The 19,948-nt window shown below is 38.0% G+C and overlaps 1 protein-coding gene across 11 annotated transcripts in view; it reads right to left on the reverse strand.

The window, feature by feature from the left end:
• The window catches only part of CPLANE1 (ciliogenesis and planar polarity effector complex subunit 1), a 104,809-nt gene that overhangs the window by 11,878 nt on the left and 72,983 nt on the right, over positions 1–19,948 (reverse strand). For 10 of the 11 annotated variants that reach the window (XR_010658983.1, XM_065905212.1, XM_065905209.1 and 7 more), the window contains 7 exons: positions 12,033–12,155; positions 8,933–8,963; positions 8,289–8,420; positions 5,742–5,907; positions 3,828–3,886; positions 3,231–3,398; positions 2,071–2,198 (listed from right to left, as the gene is read on the reverse strand). Coding sequence is in view for 10 of the 11 variants with exons in the window: in XM_065905212.1 (XP_065761284.1) it covers positions 2,071–2,198; positions 3,231–3,398; positions 3,828–3,886; positions 5,742–5,907; positions 8,289–8,420; positions 8,933–8,963; positions 12,033–12,155 (807 nt within the window). In the remaining variant the exon portion in view is untranslated. The remainder of the gene's footprint in view (positions 1–2,070; positions 2,199–3,230; positions 3,399–3,827; positions 3,887–5,741; positions 5,908–8,288; positions 8,421–8,932; positions 8,964–12,032; positions 12,156–19,948) is intronic. The other variant, XM_065905208.1, reaches the window with a different exon arrangement.

The following is a 19,948-nucleotide window of genomic DNA, read 5'->3' on the forward strand; positions in this document are numbered from 1 at the left end:
TGCTACCCTCAAAACATTTAGTCTCTAATGGGATAAAACCAACTTCATGCATAACTAGGACATAAGACCTGTTGCAGCGGTGCCTCACAGGGGGCAGAAACATTGGACTGACGATTCAGAGAACAAATAAAAAACCTGATTTGTTACCAGTGCTACTGTGTGCTCAGTCGCTCAGTCATACCCAATTCTTTGTGACCACAGAGACTATAGCCCACCAGGCTCCTCTGTCCAAGGGATCATCCCAGCAAGAATACTGGAGTGGGCTGCCATTTCCTCCTTCAGGGGATCTTCCCGATCCAGGGATCAAACCCACATCTCCTGCACTGGCAGGCAGATTCCTTACCCCTGAGCCACCTTTGGGAAGTCCCCACCAATGCTGCTACTGTTTTTCTCTACTAGTCACACCACCGTGCAAGTTAAGTATTAGCCAATTTAAAAATGAAAACATAAAAAAATAAAAATAAATAAAAATGAAAACATAGATGTTAAAATCATTACATCAGGTTAGAACAGCTAAATAACTGAAATTAGGGACGTCTGCCAAGAAACTGGAAGGGTATCATTACAGTAATAAGGGGAAATTTCTGTGTTGGAATGGGAGCACACAGCATGTGTTTGGAAAACAAGCCTGCAAGTATCATGGGTTGTCTGGATTTTATGGAGAAAGGAGACTAAGGAAGCCGAAGGGGAAGACACCTTGCAGGCTAGAGAGAGGGTCTGGACTTATCTGCACAGGCTGGGGGTTACTGAGGACTTCTGCATGGCTCAGCAGCACGAACACCTCATCAAGCATAGCTCAGCGAGAGGAGGCAGATAATGGGTCCAAAGGGGGCCAAGGTTATCAGCCCAGTCAAGTGCAAGGTAATAGTACAAGCCTAACACTGGACAGGCCCAAGAAAAAAGACATATTTCCACATAATCCAAGACTTTTCCATATGACATTAAGAAACCATGATTCAAGTTTAAAATCGTCTCCAATTTTGGATATTTAATTTTTGTAAATGTATAAGGTATAAAATTTTAAAAAAGAGTTTTTAAAGGTCACTATTTTGAAATTCTAGTTTTTTTTTAAATTCTAGTTTTAAAAAGAACAGAGTTTTCTTATTGTAATCTGTCAACTAAAATTAAGAGTTAACAAAATTATAAAGTTTTATCTAAAGGATTGTGATTTATGGACTCCAATTTTCTCAACTGAGGCAGCATACTAAAAGGTCACGTTTTAGATGTGGTGGCTCTAGACTCTGCCCTGACTGAGTTTGAATACAGACTCTATCACTTCCTAGATATCTGATCTTTGGGAGTTATTTCAACTTTCTCTGCCTTAGCTTTCTGATGCGTAAAATGGGAACATAGTACTACCTTTCTAACAGAGTTGTAATTCTAATAATTAAATAGAACCTGGCTCACTAGTTATTATTATACAGTCTTAGCTGTATATTTATACTACATGTTAGCTATAATTATACATTTTTAAACAAATACAAATATGGCAAAATTAATTAAAGGAAGACTAGTCCAGGCCAGAACACTGGAGTGGGTAGTCTTTTCCTTCTCCAGGGCATCTTACCAACCCAGGGATCGAACCCAGGTCTCCTGCATTGCAGGCAGATTCTTTACCAGCTGAGCTACCAGGGAAGCCCACCAATAAATAAATAAGATATTGTATGTTCAGATATGAAAAAGAATATTCAAAAATGGTGAAAACATATTATTTCAATCTGAGCCTCTTCTATTCCTTCTCTATGACATATCCATCCTGTAATCTATTAGAAGTTGATTGTAAAAATGCCTACATCTTTAACCAGACACATCAAAGAAACTAATTCCCAAATAAGTCATATCACACAGAATTAAAGGCCATTAGTTTAAGAAGATTCCTAGGGTCTTCTCATTTCAAAGTAATAAAACAAAATTCCTGTACAGCTAAATCTTCATCAATCTCTCGCATTCTGTTGAAATGGGAACTGCTTTTAACTGAGATTTAAAACTTTCACTAATGAAAACACAACTCTGGAACCAAGAAAGAATAGGTCCAAATTACACAAGATAAAAGAAAGATCTCAATCTTACCACGTGGCCAAGGTGAGCCTTGAGATTGTCCAAAAGGTCTCCCTTTTTGGGTATAATTTGGTTTGGTGGATGTATGTCTGACTTTTCCAGGTCTGTATATTGGAAAATTGTGACCATGTCGATTCTCTCTGAAGTAGAAATCACATAATTATATTCTAGAATCTTCTATCAGTGATATATTATATTTCAAAAATCCAAATTCCAGCTCAGATTAATACATTCATTTGACTGGGCTTATTCTGTACCTCAGTGATCATTTAGGTATAGTAACTCTCCTTATACCTCAAAGTTTACTCATTTTTTTCCCAAAGAAATTGGCTTTTTATTCTCTCTCTAATCATTTCAAAAGCTGTATACATTTGCCAGTTATTTATATATTAAATAGTGTGCATTATTCGAAGAAATATTCAAAGACAATCTGCTATTTTGATTACACCTCAAATTACACACAAGTAATATGATTATATCTAGGTTTGTGTTGGGTAGCATTTCCTCTAGGTTCTTAAGAGATCATGTTTACAAACCTAATCAGTTATTTTGTCAAAGGTGGTAATTTTTAACAACATTAAACTGCTAATTCATTTCCTCCTTCTGTGTCACTAACAAATGTTGTGTCTGACTGCCGTATGAGAAACTTTACTCTTGGGTCCTTTTCTTGAGCATCCATGTTTAATTAATCCTTGCCTACTGAACTCATATCCAAACTGAGTGCAGGTCATTAATTTAAGAAACATGATAGTGTCTACAACTGAATCAGCAATAACTGGGAGGGGACAGCAGAAGAAGCAGTAAGCTGATGAGGACCATCTTTTTCTACAAGAGTGGAACCAACTGGAGAAACAGGGAGAACAGCTAGGAGGCAACTTACAAAAGGAACAGTCACAAAAACTACAGAAAGGAAGAAAACAGGATTGAGTGGACATAAAAATTGTACTAGGCATTCAGAAGTGCTTTGTTATGGTTTACTTAGATATTTAATGCCATTTTTGTCCTTTTCCTTGGTGATTCTATAAACTAATGAAAACTAATGATGGCACTGTTCCCCCTTCAATTTATTACCATATTTCAGAGCAAGCACGCTGAACCTGAGTCACAACAGTGCTCCACACTTATCACGCCTGGCGTTATCTTGCCAAATGACATGCCAAACCTCGTCTTACCCTCTTGGAGAAGGGGAGCGTTGCCTTCTGGGAATCGGAGCTTTCCTGGGTTTGTTAGGCAATGGCTTCTGAGCAGCGGCTGGAAGCTGTACTGATTCAGATAACAGTTCATTCATCAGAGTGTACGCCTGTGAGAGACGACGACTGTAGTGGTCAGAGAGGAGCAATCTTTAAAATAAAAAATTAAATACCATTAGGAAGAGAGTCCCTTTCACTTCATATTTCTAGAGGGAACACAGTGTTTGAAGACCACCTAGTACTGATTTTCTTCAATGAAGTTCAATGCAAATTCAAATGTCAGATTTCTGAAAACCATTAGGAGGTATTATTAAAGGCACCTGTTGGGTACCTAAGAAATGCACACACATATTTGGATTGGGAGAGGGAGAGGGATTTCAGAAATAAGTTATAAAAATTGAATGGAATAAACAATATTTGAAAGCAAATTCCTAAAAAGGATTATTTTCCCTACAGTTATATCCCATACTTTTCTATTTATCAACAAAAAGGGACTACTGTGAAAACTAGAAGGCCTAAGGCATTATCTATGATCTCAAGTGAGTGAGAGAATGATCAGCATTTAACTATCAAACTCACCTGTCTTTTTCATGCTTCATCTTTTGTCTCAGCCTGATTTCCCTTGAAGTCATATAAAACTGCACAAGAAATAACCAGTTAGTTCATTACCATTCAGTTCAAATAATTAAACCATTACAATTCATGGAAAACATGAAAATCCCACTAATAAATTTTAATAGGAAGTTAAAATATAATTTTGCTATTTTGGGAACAGTATAAAACATTGTCATATTTGATTAAGCTTCCTACTCCAGCCCAAAACATGAAAATGTTAACACATCATGTAATTAAAATAAAATCCAATTTAATAAATAGAATACAAAATCTATTTTAGCAGCTAAATTCATATATTTTCTCAAAAGGAGAGATCCTTATCAGCTGCAACTTAAAATGGAAAATAGGAACATTTAAGGATGGAGACACCTATATTCTGTACTCTGTCTTATGATTAATCTCACCAAGAGCTTGGCTGATAAAAGCAGAAATGGGTGAGACACTCAAAACCATTATTTTAATGTTTTAAAATGTTTACCAGAAACTTACTACAGTAGGTTTATTGTGACTTGTAAACGCTTCAAAATGCATGCAACACAAGGTAAACTGGCCAACATCAGCTATAAATATGTCTTATTCCAAAACATTAAGAGTTACTGTTGAATTAATAATGAGGGTAAATCCTTTCACAGGGACAACTGTGTATATAAAAACGTACACAAAGAAGTAAGTTCACTTCTCAAGGTCCTATATAGTAGTCAATGATAAATGTAATATTTTATTGATTTCTGATAAAAATGAAAATTTTAAATTACATTAATCCCTTGCTAGTTCCATACCTTTACCCAAATAGAAACTAAACATTTACCTGCAATACTGAAGGAGATGTCACAAAGTCTATGAACGAAACAGTCCCAACACCCTCAGAGTTAATTTATTCTAAATTTGGATATAATTCTAACCGTCTGGGGTATCTGTTTGGCTGATGGGAGGGTGATATGGGAACTGACCCTACATGGGGTGGAAGAATACACATATACACATGCACTGTAAGATTCTGGTCTTCAAGTAGCTCTGAAGGTCATTATCATGTCTCCAGAGCTATCAACGAAATGTTATCTAATGTCAGCATGCTCTCTCCAGACACAGGTAAATAAATGACATTCAGTAATAGTTCACCTACTTTTGCACATTTGGTGCTTAAATGTGACAATCTTACTTGGAAGATTCACTTATTTTATAAAATGTTTTTCCCTAATGATGGTGAAAAAAATGAAGTATATTTATTTCAGATTACAAAGTAAAAGATATACTATAATCCAAATGTAACGTAAATGTGACTTTCATAGCTATGTAATCATCAAAGTAATACTGCCTCATTTCATCTTCTGAAGAAAAACACTTCTGACCTAGCTATGGTGATATCCATAGTCAGGATTCAGTAAACAAATGTTGACAGTTTAAAGGAAAGCTGAAACACACACAGAAGTGCCACTGTTCTGTCGGTACATGACTGGATCATACTTTAAAAAGGATTCTTTTGTAGACAACTTACAGAGAGAAAATTGATTTTTAAAATGCCTTTACTACATACATAGTCAAGTTGTTCAACTGTAGCTGACTTTTCACTGAAAATTAAGGGAGTGACTTCAGTTGGTTACCCAGTCCCTTGATCTCTTCATTCAATGGTTAAAATGTTAGAACCATAATTAGCCTCAGGGAGAAAAAATATTTTAAGACAATTGAATAAAACATGGTTTGTAGTCCCTTGCTACATTTTGTTAAGGTAATTTCTTAATTTTCCCTGACTTAAGTAGAATGCTGACTTTTCTATCAAATAATAAATGATTCCAAATTATGTTCATCCTTCTCTCAAATACCTGCCAGGAAAAAGTTATACATATTCTGTATACATTACCCTTGATACTGCAGACTTACTGGGTCATTCCTGGGGCAGAAAGGATCATGTTCTTGTCCTCTCTTCTCTGCCAGCTGATTTAAGTACTCTGCCATTCTTTCTTTTCGTTTTCTTTTCATCCAGACTTGAATCTCTCTTCTCTCCTTCTCTGTTCTTTGTGGACGTCTACCAGAGGGATGTTGAATCCTGAGAAATTTAACCAGCAGTGCATCACTTGATTTTAAATTTGTTATGGAGATAATACGTGTACTCCAGTTTCCACTGTGGCACTCTTTACAATTGCCAGGACATGGAAGCAACTTGAATGTCCACTGATAGGTGAATGGATACAGAAGATACGGTACATACATACAATGGGGTATTACTCAGTCATACAAAGGAATGGAACTGAGTCAGTTGTAGTGATGTGAATGAATCCAGAGCCTTGTCATACACAGTAAGTCAGAAAGAGAAAAACAAGTATTGTGTATTAATGAATATATGTGAAGTCTAGAAAAACGGTGCTGATGAACATATTTGCAGGTCAGGAACAGAGGTACAGATGGAGAGAAGGGACTTCGGGACACAGGCGGGGAAGGAGAGGTTAAGATGAATTGAGAAGGTAGCACTGATATATACACACTAGCATGTGTAAGTCGGATAGCTGGTGGAAACTCCGCACCGCACCGGGAGCTCAGCTCAGTGATCTGGGATGGTTCAGAGAGGTGGATCGGGGGTGGGGGTGGGGATGGGGTGGGAGGGAGGCTCAGAGAGAGCGAATATATGCATACATGTGGGCTTTCCTGGTGGCTCAGACAGTAAAGAATCCGCCTGCAATGCAGGAAACCTGGGTTCAATTCCTGGGTTGGGAAGATCCCCTGGAGGAGGGCATGGCATCCCACTCCAGAATTCTTTTGGGTTTTCCTGGCGGCTCAGATGGTGAAGAATCCGTCTGCAATGTGGGAGACCTGGGTTCAGTCTCTGGGTTGGGACGATCCCCTGGAGAAGGGAATGGCTACCCACTCCAGTATTCTGGCCTGGAGAATTCCATGGACAGAGGAGCCTGGTAGGCTACGGTCCACAGGGTCACAAAGAGTCAGACACAACTGAGTGGCTTTCACTTTCATGGCTGATTCATGTTGCTGTACAGAAGAAACTAACAAAAGTGAAGCGATTATATTCCAACAGAGAAATACCATTTCTTTGGGAAGATTCTGCCCCATCTTTAAGAGTCATCTGCTTATGATGTCCAGTCAATTTGCTCCAACCTGTCCCCTGAAATCCACTGACAACAATCTCAGGTCACCAAGAGCCTCTTCAGTCTTCATCCTACTGGACTTCTCTATAGTATCTGGTGTAACTGGCTTCTCCTTTCTGCTTTAAACTCTCTCACCTGGGTCTTTTTCTCACTCTCAAAACACAATACAGCCTCTTATACTGGGCACCCTTCTTCTCTGCTCACCACCAATATGAATGTTTTTAAAAGTTCTGTTTTGGATTTCTTCATTGATCTATTCCTGGACCATCTCAGTCACTTCCAAAACTTTTAACACAGAGATGACTTCTAAACTGCAGCCCTCCTGGATCCAGATCTAGCCTCAGGTTCCTGCCCAGGCTGTACTTCCCAGGGTCCAACCTGAGCTAATGAGGAGCATGACAGGGATGCTGTGGCTGGCCCCGACCTATAAGAGACAGGACTCCTCTGAAGTTGACTCTGGCTTAAAGTCTCACCACTGACCCAGCTGAAGCTTTCCTAGAACCACACTGTACTCTGGACTTAACTGAGTCGGCCTTCTCTCCTCCACAGGCCTCACTTCTGATTTTCTTCCTCATGGGCATTTTCTCAATACAGCTTTTGTACATCTAATCCCATCCTGGCTTCTACACAAACAGTACTAACAGTGGCACAAGAAAACAGGTGGTGTGAGACAGCAATTCGGGGCCAACTCAAAACACCCAGCACGGGAAGAAGACGCCATCCTAACATGAAGATGGGTTAAGGACAGAGACGATGTAGTTTTATACTAGACACCTGCTTTTCTTCTGGGAGTCTGGACTCTTGGGATGTGCCAGGCAGAGAGTACCCTCTCCAACCAACCCCCAATGTATCAATAAGCCAAAAGGTGTATGTATCCCAAAGAAGCATCAGTAGAAGAGGCAGCCTTTATTCTATCAAAAACCAGTTCATGGCCCAGGAAAGGCAACAAGGAAAAACACTGTAACATCATGTTCCAAGAAAAGCTTTTAAAATGTATTCTAAAGGTTCATGTCTAGGGTAAAGTACTGGAACTAAATTATTAGTTACTTTAAGAAGAAACAGGATTATATTTATGTTTTACTCAGAGCGATGAGACCGTCAGAAAACTCAGGATACAGATGTGCTGTATTAGCTACGGAAGCCAGTCTATGACTGTTGGAGGAAGGCGGGGAATGACACATAAACATCACAAAGTCTATTAACAGAGAAAAAGTATCTATGTAAGCTCTCAATCTGTTTCCTTAAAAATCACCAAAAATGGTCGTTTTTTTTAATACTCTTGAATCATAAACATTTTAAAGAGGTTAAAAATGAATTATTCAATGATTACCTGGAGATGCTCCTAGCCTGTTGCTCTGTTAGGCCAAGCTCTTCACTGGAAACTCCATCTTTTGTTATAAGGTCATTGATAATGTCTGCAATATCAGTCAGTTCACTCATCTGGAGTGGATCTACCGAAACCCTTCATTCCCAAATGCAATATGAGAAATATAAATCAGTGTCCACAACTTACTTATATTAAGCAAAAATGAGCGTTTAAAACTATGCTCTCCAAGAGCATAAATGAACACAAAAAATGATAAGCATATAACTAATTTCATTATATTGCTTTAATCTCATTAATCCTCACTGGAAAAGCCTAATCGTCAGTAATTGACAACTTCATATGTACTCTCAAAGGAGCAAACGTAAGGCCTAGAAGACAGCTTCTAATCTGTCCTGCCTATTGCAATTTAATATATATGTAGTAAAAGAAAATACAGCAAATACTTTAACTACCTACTCTAAAACAGTAAGAGAGATACAACATAACAATCGTAAGTTTCTTAAAAGATCCCATTCCCAATGGGAATTACATTCCTTTAATCCACAAAAAATATATAGTGTAAAGTTTACATACATAAGAACAACAAAATATCCAGGACATATGATTTGTACCTAACTGCAAGTAAAACTATGAACTAAGATAGTTACCTTTCAAATAATTCATCACTGTTATTCACACCTTAAAAAAAAAGAAACATTACTATCAATTAAAATTTCAGGTCAGTTATTTTTTTCTATTTTAAATTATTAGCCTGATCTAGAAACTATATGTTCAGAAACTGAAATATTTTTAAACCTCCATTTGGTGGTGAATAGTGTCCACATTTTAAGATTACTTGTCTATCCAGAGTACTCTGAACAATGCATGTTAGGAGGTATAATCTACTTTGCTTCATACACACGGTTTAGAATACTGGAGTGTGATTTACTAAAAAGAAAAGAAAACAAAAAATCTTTTGATGATGTGAAAGGAATACTTTTTAGAAAACATCTAATTTAATCCCAAAAGCCTTTACATGGAAGAACATGACCCAGAGGATGATTTTTAAGCCTTGTCCAGTAATAATAACATGTCTTTAAAGCAAAACATAGCCTTTCAGCTTTCTGTGTTTAACCCTCAAAGAGAACTGAGTTAACACAGAGAAAAGTGTCCTGACATCTCTTCTCGAAAACATTTCCTTAAGATTTTCTTAACAAAAAAAAAAAAAGATTTTCTTATACTAAGATAAACCCACCTTGCCTCTATGACTGAGACAGCCACATGTTTTTAATATTAAATAATTTTGCTTTCTTAAGCACATTTTTTGTTTTTTAATCCTCATATCAAGAATTTCACATTATCTTTGGTCTCTGAGTCTGGTCATTTGTGCGTTCTTCATATAATGGTATAAGTATAGTCTTGTTTATATAGTTGCTAAGTCATGTCTGGCCCCAAGAACTGTAAACCCCCCAGGCTCCTCTGTCCATGGGATTTCCCAGGCAAGAAAACTGGAGTGGGTTGCCATTTCCTTCTCCTGGGAATCTTCCTGACCCAGGGATCAAACCTGCATCTACTGCAGTGGCAGGCCGATTCTCTACCACTCTGATACCAGGGAAGCCCTAAGTATAGACTAATCAGATATAAAAGATCTAAGAAATGAATCATTTTATGGAAATGATTTTGATAAAGGCAGAAAAGTGTTAATAGTCAAATAACAACTATTAAAAGTAGTTATGTAGGAAGATTCTATCCTTCATATTCAAACCATCTTTGGATTTTTTTATTTGGGATGGCCTTTATAAGTTACTAACAAACACAACAGATCAGCTTCATTCCTTGATAGTCACAATTCCTTTTTAAAAAAATGCCAAACAGTGACACTCAGCCTGATCATCAACTTCACTTATTAGAAATACCTCCTACACCGATAGGTCTTAAAGTCCTCAAAAAAACTCAATCTTCTTTCTTGACTTTCTGGTGGTCTGTGAAACTGTTAGCGATTCATTTTTTCTTTAAAGTCCCTTCACCAGAGGCTGCTCATCCACTTCCCTCACTGGATGGGGTGGGCTCCTCCTGCTCGCTGATGGGTGATATTTCTCAGGCTGGTCCTGAGCATTTCCCCATTTGCCATCAGTATTAACTATATAATTAGGGAAAAGGTTCTTACTTCTGTTTTTTAAGCCTAAACCTCTCAGCAAGCTACATTTGCTTATCAAAAGCTAGGTCCTAAATATGATATGAATATCACCTTAAACACTACATCTGGTTGAAGGTTCTCTACAGTTTGACATTAAGACCTGGTGATATCCTTGCTCTTAGTCTGACAATGCTAACCAGCCATTTGCGTTCTCCTTTTCCACCCATGCCATCCACTTAGTCAGTATCATCAGCTGCCTATTCAGAATGTCTCATTTCTTTTCTCCTTTCCCACAACACTGCCCAGACCCTCATCACTGCCCAGCTCACATTAATTTAAAAGTTCACTAACTGGCCTAGGCCTCCATCTTAGTCTTCCAAATCTCTCCTGCTCAAAATTTGTCAGCGATTCCCAAGTACAAAAAGGAGTTTAAACTTCTCAGATACAATCAGAATCCACTAAGGCCTCTAACTTCATTTCCCAATTTTCCCTTTCATAAGAGGAAAGAGGAAAGATACCAGTGACCGAGAACCTACAGGGATCAAACAGATTCTCAGCTAAATGCTTTATATACAGTAATTAATCTTCACAACTCAGTGAATAAAAATGATTATCCCTATATGATGATGACTGAAATATGAACAGAATCTAGAAATAGTTTAGAGAAAAAATATAAAGCTTAAAACCAGCTTAATAGTTTTTATTTAAATAACAGCAATGCCATTTAAAAGTAGCATTTTTAACTGCTTATATTACTTTAATAATGGTAATAAAACATATTGCAAACATTCAATAAAATCATCCTTATTGACCATAAGTATCTGAGGGCAAAAAAGGTTTCAAGGCCACAGTTAAGAGTTCCAATTGTGATAGGTAGTATGCTCTGCTATTATTATGACACAAAATATCACTTAGGACTAAGGAATAGCGTTTTTAACTGTCAGTTCTAAAAGAAATAGAATGAACAATGGCCCTGAATTTCTCTAAGCCTGAATATTCTCAACTGTAAAATGGGAGAATAATGGCAGGTAGATCACAGGTCAGGCTTACACCGGGATCAACACACATAAAACAGTGATGTCTGGCATGTGGAAGAGGCCCAATAAGTCACAGTCATTATTTTGTTTCCAAATCAAAACTCTTAAAATTGGCAGAGTTTTAATTTCTCAATTTTTATAAAAATTAAATAGTATAGTATTATAATATACTGGTGTAATACTCTAATGTTTCAGTGGCTACGTATTTAACGGGGCTTCCCAGGTGGCGCTAGTGGTAAAGAACTGTCTGCCAATGCAGGAGATGAAAGAGACTTGGGTTTGACCCCTGGGTCGGGAAGATCCCCTGGAGGAGGGCATGGCAACTGCTCTAGTGTGCTTGCCTGGAAAATCCCATGACAGAGGAGCCTGAGTTACACAGAGATATGACACATCGTGTAGTGTATCTTATGAAAGTGACACGATAATGTAGTTCTTCATGTAAATAGCACAATTTTTAACTTTCTTTTCCCTGAAACTTATGAATATTGCAATGGCTTCACAAATCCTTCACAACTATATTCCCAGTAAAGTAAGTACTCTTCATTACAGTATCTTGGAAAATAAGAGTAAAGGAAAAAGAGTTAAGAACAATACCAAGAGAAGCCACATTCCGGTCACTGTAAAGGCTGACGGCTGAATGAGCTGAAGGAAGCGCATAGGTTTTCTGGCTAGGGTAAGTTTCCATTACTGAAATCTCTTCTTTGTCCCTCTGATCTTCTTTATTCACATAGGTCAGGAAGTGCATTAATCCAGAGCATGTATTACAATAAAAAGAAAATAATGGGGAAAAAAATCACAGGGAAAAGACATTATTCTGATAACTTTCTTACTGCATAATAAAATAATTTAATATAGTATTTAAAGCTTAAACTCTCTCATAGTAAGAAAATTTATTATCTACTACTAAATTTATTATCAATTTCAGAAAACACGACAGATGGAGCTGCAGTGAATAGGTCCATTACCTGTATAAAACACAGAAGAAATGGTAAATTAAAAAAAAATCATACACAACCAATCAAACTTGTAAATAAAGTAAGTCTCCTGGTGTCATAAAATAAAAAGGAATTCAAATCTGGGCACTAAATAGACAATGCTGCTAGTATAGTCCAAGGAGGAACAGGAGATGTGGTTCCTGCAGACACAGTGAGAGGAACTGAGAATGCTGAAGGACAGTTCTGTCCATAAAGTGGGGATAAAAAAATTCTGCCCTAGAGAAATAGCAAACTTTTTTATCTCCCTGGGTAGTGGATGGGAAAAAAATAAAAGTTAACTCTGAGAAAACAGACACCCACCGCTGCCTTGCTCTACTACAGGCAGGTGTGGGGTCTGAGTTTATACTATCTGTGTGGTACAGAAACTCCAAGCCAAGAAAATGATGATAAAAACTTGCCCCCATTTTCTTCTACTTCAGTAACAGCAAGAAGAAAACAGCAAAATCCTGCCAAAGAAAAACATACACAACCTAACAGAACTACCCCCCTAAATAAGCTCAGTGTAAAAAATTACAACTCACACAAAGGCATCAGCAACCCAGAGAGTCGGTATACACATCCGACAACTGAAAACATGCACACATGAAATAAAATAATCTGAAAGGGCATAAAATATTACTAAGATGATTAAACTGATAAAATAAGGTATAGAAACAACAATAAAAGAAAAGGACAGAGTACGTCCAAAGAACAGATAGAAGTGAAAAAGAAATAAACCTTCTGGACATTAAGAATGTAGTCACCAAAATTAAAGTCCTACAGCAAAGAAGACACAGCAGTAGAGAGAATTAGTAAACCAACAGAAAGAGTTCTGAGGAAATATCCTGGAGCACATCACTGAGAGAGAAAAGGTAGGACCTGAGAAGTTCCAACATGCCTCTAACAACTGCTTTAGAGAAAGGAACAGAAAGAATGGGGAGGAAGCAACACTCCAAAAGAAAGCATATAAAACTTCCCAGTGTTAGCACTGGAAATTAACGAACCATTCCTACTCCCATATAGAATAAATAAAAAGAATTATACACCTAAATACACCATTTCAAAATGCAAAATAAACCAAAAAGAAAGACGAAAGCTGTAAAAGTGATCAGAGATAAAAGAACAGCAATTAGACATCAAGTGGGTATTATAAACTCAGCAATTAGAAATGTCAATGGAAAATGGAATAATATCTTAAAAGACTGAGGGAAAATAAGCAGCAACCTAGAATTCTGACCTTGGCTATAAGCCATAACTCACAAATTGTAGTAAAATTACAACTATTTTCAAAGACTGGGAGAATTTGCTAACAGACTCTAGCTGAAATAACTAATAAAGTAAGGAAGAAGGAAACAGTCCTCAAAGAAGTGGATGCAAGGAGCAACTCTGGGCAATAACAGCACAAAAGAGAAAATGCCAGACTGCACCTTGGGGAATAACGACGAGTATTATTTGATGAAACTTGTGTTTTTGTCTAATATATTTATTTTTTACATATGTACGTCATTCAGTTTACAATTTCTTTGAAAAAAAGAAGCAACTGAGGGGAAATAAACTGGCGAAGATGATGATAAATTCAAATTAGTACAGAAGACATATAAATAAAAACAAGGTACAGATCTAAAACATTAGAAAACAATATCAGAGATGTGAAGAGGCATGTGTGTATGTGTGCAGAGTTGTGTGCAAATCTTTGCAAACCCATGGACTGCAGCACGCCAGGCTCCTCTGTCCAAGAAATCTTCCAGGCAGCAATACTAGAGTGGGTTGGCCTTTCCTCCTCCAGGGGGTCTTCCTGACCGAGGGTTGAACCTGCAGCTCCAGTGTCCCCTTATTAGCAGGCGGATTCCTGACCACCGAGCCACCTGGGAATACCAGTGCTAAAAGCTCCAACGTAAGACCTTATGCTGCTTGTGAGGTAAACATATTCATTTCAACACTCAATTCTGAATGTTGAAAATCTCAGAATATGCCCTAAGGGAATAAAAACAGAATGTATAATTTCTGAATGAATAGAGGGGGAAAGAGTGGATACAGAAAACTCAATCAAATTGAAGGAAAGAAAAAAGGACAAAAAGTAATCAAAAGATAGAGTAAATAGGAAGCACAAAATAAGATAATAGAAGTAAGCAAAAATGTATCAGTAACTACAATAGCTGCTTATATCTTACGCTTAAAACACAACTATGTAATTATTTAGAAGAATGAAATCTAGCCATATTTGCTGAACACATCTATAGCACAGTCACTCATCTTGAAAGTAAAGGGATGTCTAATGACAGGAAATAAAGGGAACAGAGGAACATGTAAATGACACCATAGAGACTCAATTAACAAAATGTAGACCCTGAAAATTACTTCAGGACAAACAACCAAGTTTCTTCAACAAATAAACTAGAAGGGGAAAAAGAGAAAAAATAGGAAATTAGAATTATAAGCCATCAACCAAATGCCATGTATGGACCTTATCTGGACTCCACTAGACCAAATAAACTATCTTTTAAAATGAGCCAACTGGAAATAGTTGAACACTTATTAGGTACATGACAATATCATCACTTTTTTAAAAAAAAGAGGTGATAATGTTGTTATTATTTTTTAAAAAGACCTGTCTTTTAGAGAATGTTAAAATATTTATGGATAAAATAATGTGTTGTCTGGAATTTGCTTTAAAATAATTCAGGAAAGGGTAGAAAGAGTGGGTGGGATATATAAAACAAGATTGACCATGAGTTGATACTTGTAAAAGGTGATTGTTGCATACATGAAGGTTAATTACACTATTCTGTCTTCTACTGAAATATGCCTGAAATTTACCATTAAAATTTTTAATAAAAAGCATCATAAAAGATATACCAGGCAAAAGAAAACAGAAATGGACCTATTAAACAGAACTGACTTTGAGTCTAAACAACATTGAGAATAAAGACAGTCATTACTTAATGATATTTCACTCAGTCGTGTCCGACTCTTTTCGACTCCATGGACTGCAGCATGCCAGGCTTCCCTGTCCATCACCAGCTCCTGGAACTTACTTAAACTCATGTCCATCGAGTCAGTGATGCCATCCAACCATCTCATCCTCTGTCATCCTGTTCTCCTCCTGACCTCAATCTTTCCCAACATCAGGGTCTTTTCAAATGAGTCAGTTCTTCACATCAGGTGGCCAAAGTATTGGACTTTCAGCTTCAACATCAGACCTTCCAATGAATATCCAAGACCCATTTCCTTTAGCATTGACTGGTTGGATATCCTTGCAGTCCAAAGGGCTCTCAAGAATCTTCTCCAGCACCATAGTTCAAAAGCATCAATTTTTCAGTGCTCAGTTTTCCTTACAGTCCAACGTTCACATCCATACATGACTACTGGAAAAACCAGAGCTTTGACTAGACGGACCTTTGTTGGCAAAGTAATATCTCTGCTTTTTAATATGCTGTCTAGGGTGGTTGTAACTTTTCTTCCAAGGAGCAAGTGTCTTTTAATTTCATGGCTGCAGTCACCGTCTGCAGTGATTTTGGAGCCCCCCAAAATAAAGTCTCTCACTGTTTCCATTGTTTCCCCATCAATTTGCCATGAAGTGATGGGGCCAGATACCATGATACCAGTTTTCTGAATGCTGAGTTTTAAGCCAACTTTTTGGAATGGGTGAATTTAACTCAGATGACCATTATATCTGCTACTGTGGGCAAGAATCCCTCAGAAGAAATGGAGTAGCCATCATAGTCAACAAAGAGTCTGAAATGCAGTACTTGGATGCAATCTCAAAAACAACAGAATGATCTCTGTTCATTTCCAAGGCAAACCATTCAATATCACAGTAATCCAAGTCTATGCCCCGACCAGTAATGCTGAAGAAGCTGAAGTTGAACAGTTCTATGAAAACCTACAAGACCTTCTAGAACTAACACCCCAAAAAGGTGTTCTTTCATTATAGGGAACTGGAATGCAAAAGTAGGAAGTCAAAAGATACCTGGAGTATCAGGCAAATCTGGCCTTGGAGTACAAAATGAAGCAGGTCAAAGGCTAACAGTTTTGCCAAGAGAACACACTGGTCATAGCAAACACCCTCTTCCAACAACACAAGGGAAGACTCTACACATGGACATCACCAGATGGTCAATACCAAAATCAGATTGATAATATTCTTTGCAGTCAAAGATGGAGCAGCTCTATACAGTCAGCAAAAACAAGACTGGGAGCTGACTGTGGCTCAGATCATGAACTCCTTATTACCAAATTCAGACTTAAATTGAAGAAAGTAGGGAAAACCACTAGACCATTCAGGTATGACCTAAATCAAATCCCTTACAATTATACAGTAGAAGTGACAAATAGATTCAAGGGACTAGATCTGATAGAGTACCTGAAGAACTATGGATGGAGGTTCATGACACTGTACAGGAGGCAGTGATCAAGAAGACCATTCCCAAGAAAAAGAAATGCAAAAAAGGCAAAATGGTTGTCTGAGGAGGTCTTACAAATTGCTGAGAAAAGAAGAGAAGCTAAAGGCAAAGAGGAAAAGGAAAGATATATCCATTTGAATGCAGAGTTCCAAAGAATAGCAAGGAGAGATAAGAAAGCCTTCCTCAGTGATCAAAACGAAGAAATAGAGGAAAACAATAAAATGAGAAAGACTAGAGATCTCCTCAAGAAAATTAGAGATACCAAGGGAATATTTCATGCAAAGATGGGCTCAATAAAGGACAGAAATGGTATGGACCTAACAAAAGTAGAAGATATTAAAAAGAGGTGGCAAGAACACACAGAAGTACTATTCAAAAAAGATCATCATGACCCAGATAACCACGATGGTACATCACTCACCTGGAGCCAGATATCCTGTAATGCAATGTCATGTGGGCCTTAGGAATCACTACGAACAAAGTTAGTGGAGGTGATGGAATTCCAGTTGAGCTATTTCAAATTCTAAAGGATGATGCTGTGAAAGTGCTGCACTCAATATGCCAGCAAATTTGGAAAACTCAGCAGTGCCCACAGGACTGGAAAAGGTCAGTTTTCATTCCAATCCCAAAGAAAGGCAATGCTAAAGAATGCTCAAACTACCACACAATTGCACTCATCTCACGTGCTAGCAAAGTAATGCTCAAACTTCTCCAAGCCGTGAACTGTGAACTTCCAGATGCTCAAGCTGGATTTAGAAAAGGCAGAGGAACCAGAGATCAAATTGCCAACACCTGTTGGATCATAGAAAAAGCAAAAGAGTTTCAGAAAAACATCTACTTCTGCTTTACTGACTATGCTAAAGCCTTTGACTGTGTGGATCACAACACACTGTGGAAAATTCTTAAAGAGATGGGAATTCCAGACCACCTGACCTGCCTCCTGAGAAATCTGTATGCAGTCAAGAAGCAACAGTTAGAACTGAACATGGAAAAACAGACTGGTTCCAAATTGGGAAAGGAGTACATCAAGGCTGTAAACTTAATGATAAACAGATAAAATTCAACAAAAGTAATCATCATTAACTATATTTATTTTATAACATAGCCTAAACTACATAAGATATACCCATAGTCTGAACCACATAATATATACCCAATTGACTGCAGAGTTCCAAAGAACAGCAAGGAAAGATAAGAAAGCCTTTTTAAGTGAACAACGCAAAGAAATAACAGAAAACAACTGAATGGGAAAAACTAGAGATCTCTTCAAGAAAACTGGAGATACCAAGGGAACATTTCATGCAAGGATGGTCATGATAAAGTACAGAAATTGTAAGGACCTAACAGAAGCAGAAGAGATTAAGAAGAGGTGCAAAGAATACCCAGAAGAACTGTACAAAAAAGGTCTTAATGACCTGAATTACCACAATGCCTGTGGTCACTCACCTAGAGCCAGACATCCTGGAGTGTGAAGTTAAATGGACCTTAGGAAGCATTAATACAAACAAAACTAGTGGAGGTAATGGAATTCCAGCTGAGATATTTCAAATCCTAAAAGCTGATACTGTTAAAGCAATGTACTCAATATGTGAACAAATTTTGAAAAGCCAGCAGTGGCCACAGGACTGAAAAAGGTTATTATTCCAATCCCAAAGAAAGGCAATCCCAAAGAATGTCCCAACTACCAAACTGTTGTACTCATCTCACATGCTAGGAAGCTAATTCTCAAAATCCTTCAAGCCAGGCTTCAACAGTACATGAACTGAGAACTTCCAGATGTATAAGCTGGATTTAGAAAATGCAGAGGAACCAGAGATTGAATTGTCAACGTTCACTGGATCATAGAAAAAGCAAGGGAATTCCAGGAAAATATCTATTTCTGCTTCACTGACCACACTAAAGTCTTTGACTGTGTGGATCACAACAAACTGTGGAGAACTCTTAAAGAGATAGGAATACCAGACCACCTTACCTGTCTCCTGAGAAACCTGTATGCAGGTTAAGAAGCAACAGTTAGAACTGTACATGGAACAACAGACTGGTTCCAAATTGGGAAAGAAGTGTATCAAGGCTGTATATTGTCACCCTGCTTATTTAACTTATATGCAGAATGCATCATGCGAAATGTCAGGCTGGATGAAGCACAAGCTGGAATCAATATTGCCGGGAGAAATATCAATAACCTCAGATATGCAGATGACACCACCCTTATGGCAGAAAGCAAATAAGAACTGAAGAGCCTCTTGATGAAACTGAAAGTGGAGAGTGAAAAAGTTGGCTTACAACTCAACATCCAGAAAACTAAGATCATGGCAACTGGTCCCATCACTTCATGGCAAATAGATGGAGAAAAAATGGAAACAGTAAGAGACTTTATTTTGGGGGGCTCCAAAATTACTGCAGATGGTGACTGCAGTCATGAAATTAAAAGATGCTTGTTCCTTAGAAGAAAAGCTATGAGAAAGCTGCTGCTAAGTCACTTCAGTCGTGGCCAACTCTGTGTGATCCCATAGACAGCAGCCCACCAGGCTCTGCCGTCCCTGGGATTCTCCAGGCAAGAACACTGGAGTGGGTTGCCATTTCCTTCTCCAAAGCATTAAAGTGAAAAGTGAAAGTGAGGTCGCTCAGTCGTGTCCGACTCTTCAGGACCCCGTGGACTGCAGCCTACCAGGCTCGTGTGTCCATGGGATTTTCCAGGCAAGAGTAGTGGAGTGGGGTGATGAGAAAGCTGGACAGCATATTAAAAAGCAGAGACATCACTTTGATGGCAAAGGTCTGTATAGTCAAAGCAATCGCTTTTCCAGCAGTCATGGATGAATGTGAGAGTTGGACCATATAAGAAGGCTGAGTGCCAAAGAATTGACTCTTTTGACCATGGTGCTGGAGAAGACTCTTTGAGAGTTCCTTGGAAAGCAAGGAGATCAAACCAGTCAATCCGAAATGAAATCAACCCTGAATATTCACTGAAAGGACTAATGCTGAAGCTGAAGCTCCAAAACTTTGGCCACCTGATGCGAAGAGCTGACTTGTTAGAAAAGACCCTGATACTAGGAAAGATTGAAAGCAGGAGGCAAAGAGGATGACAGAGGATGAGATGGTTAGACAGCATCATCAACTCAACGGCCATGAGTCT

The sequence above is a fragment of the Muntiacus reevesi genome, chromosome 14 (assembly GCF_963930625.1).
Source record: "Muntiacus reevesi chromosome 14, mMunRee1.1, whole genome shotgun sequence".
Lineage (NCBI taxonomy): Eukaryota > Metazoa > Chordata > Mammalia > Artiodactyla > Cervidae > Muntiacus > Muntiacus reevesi.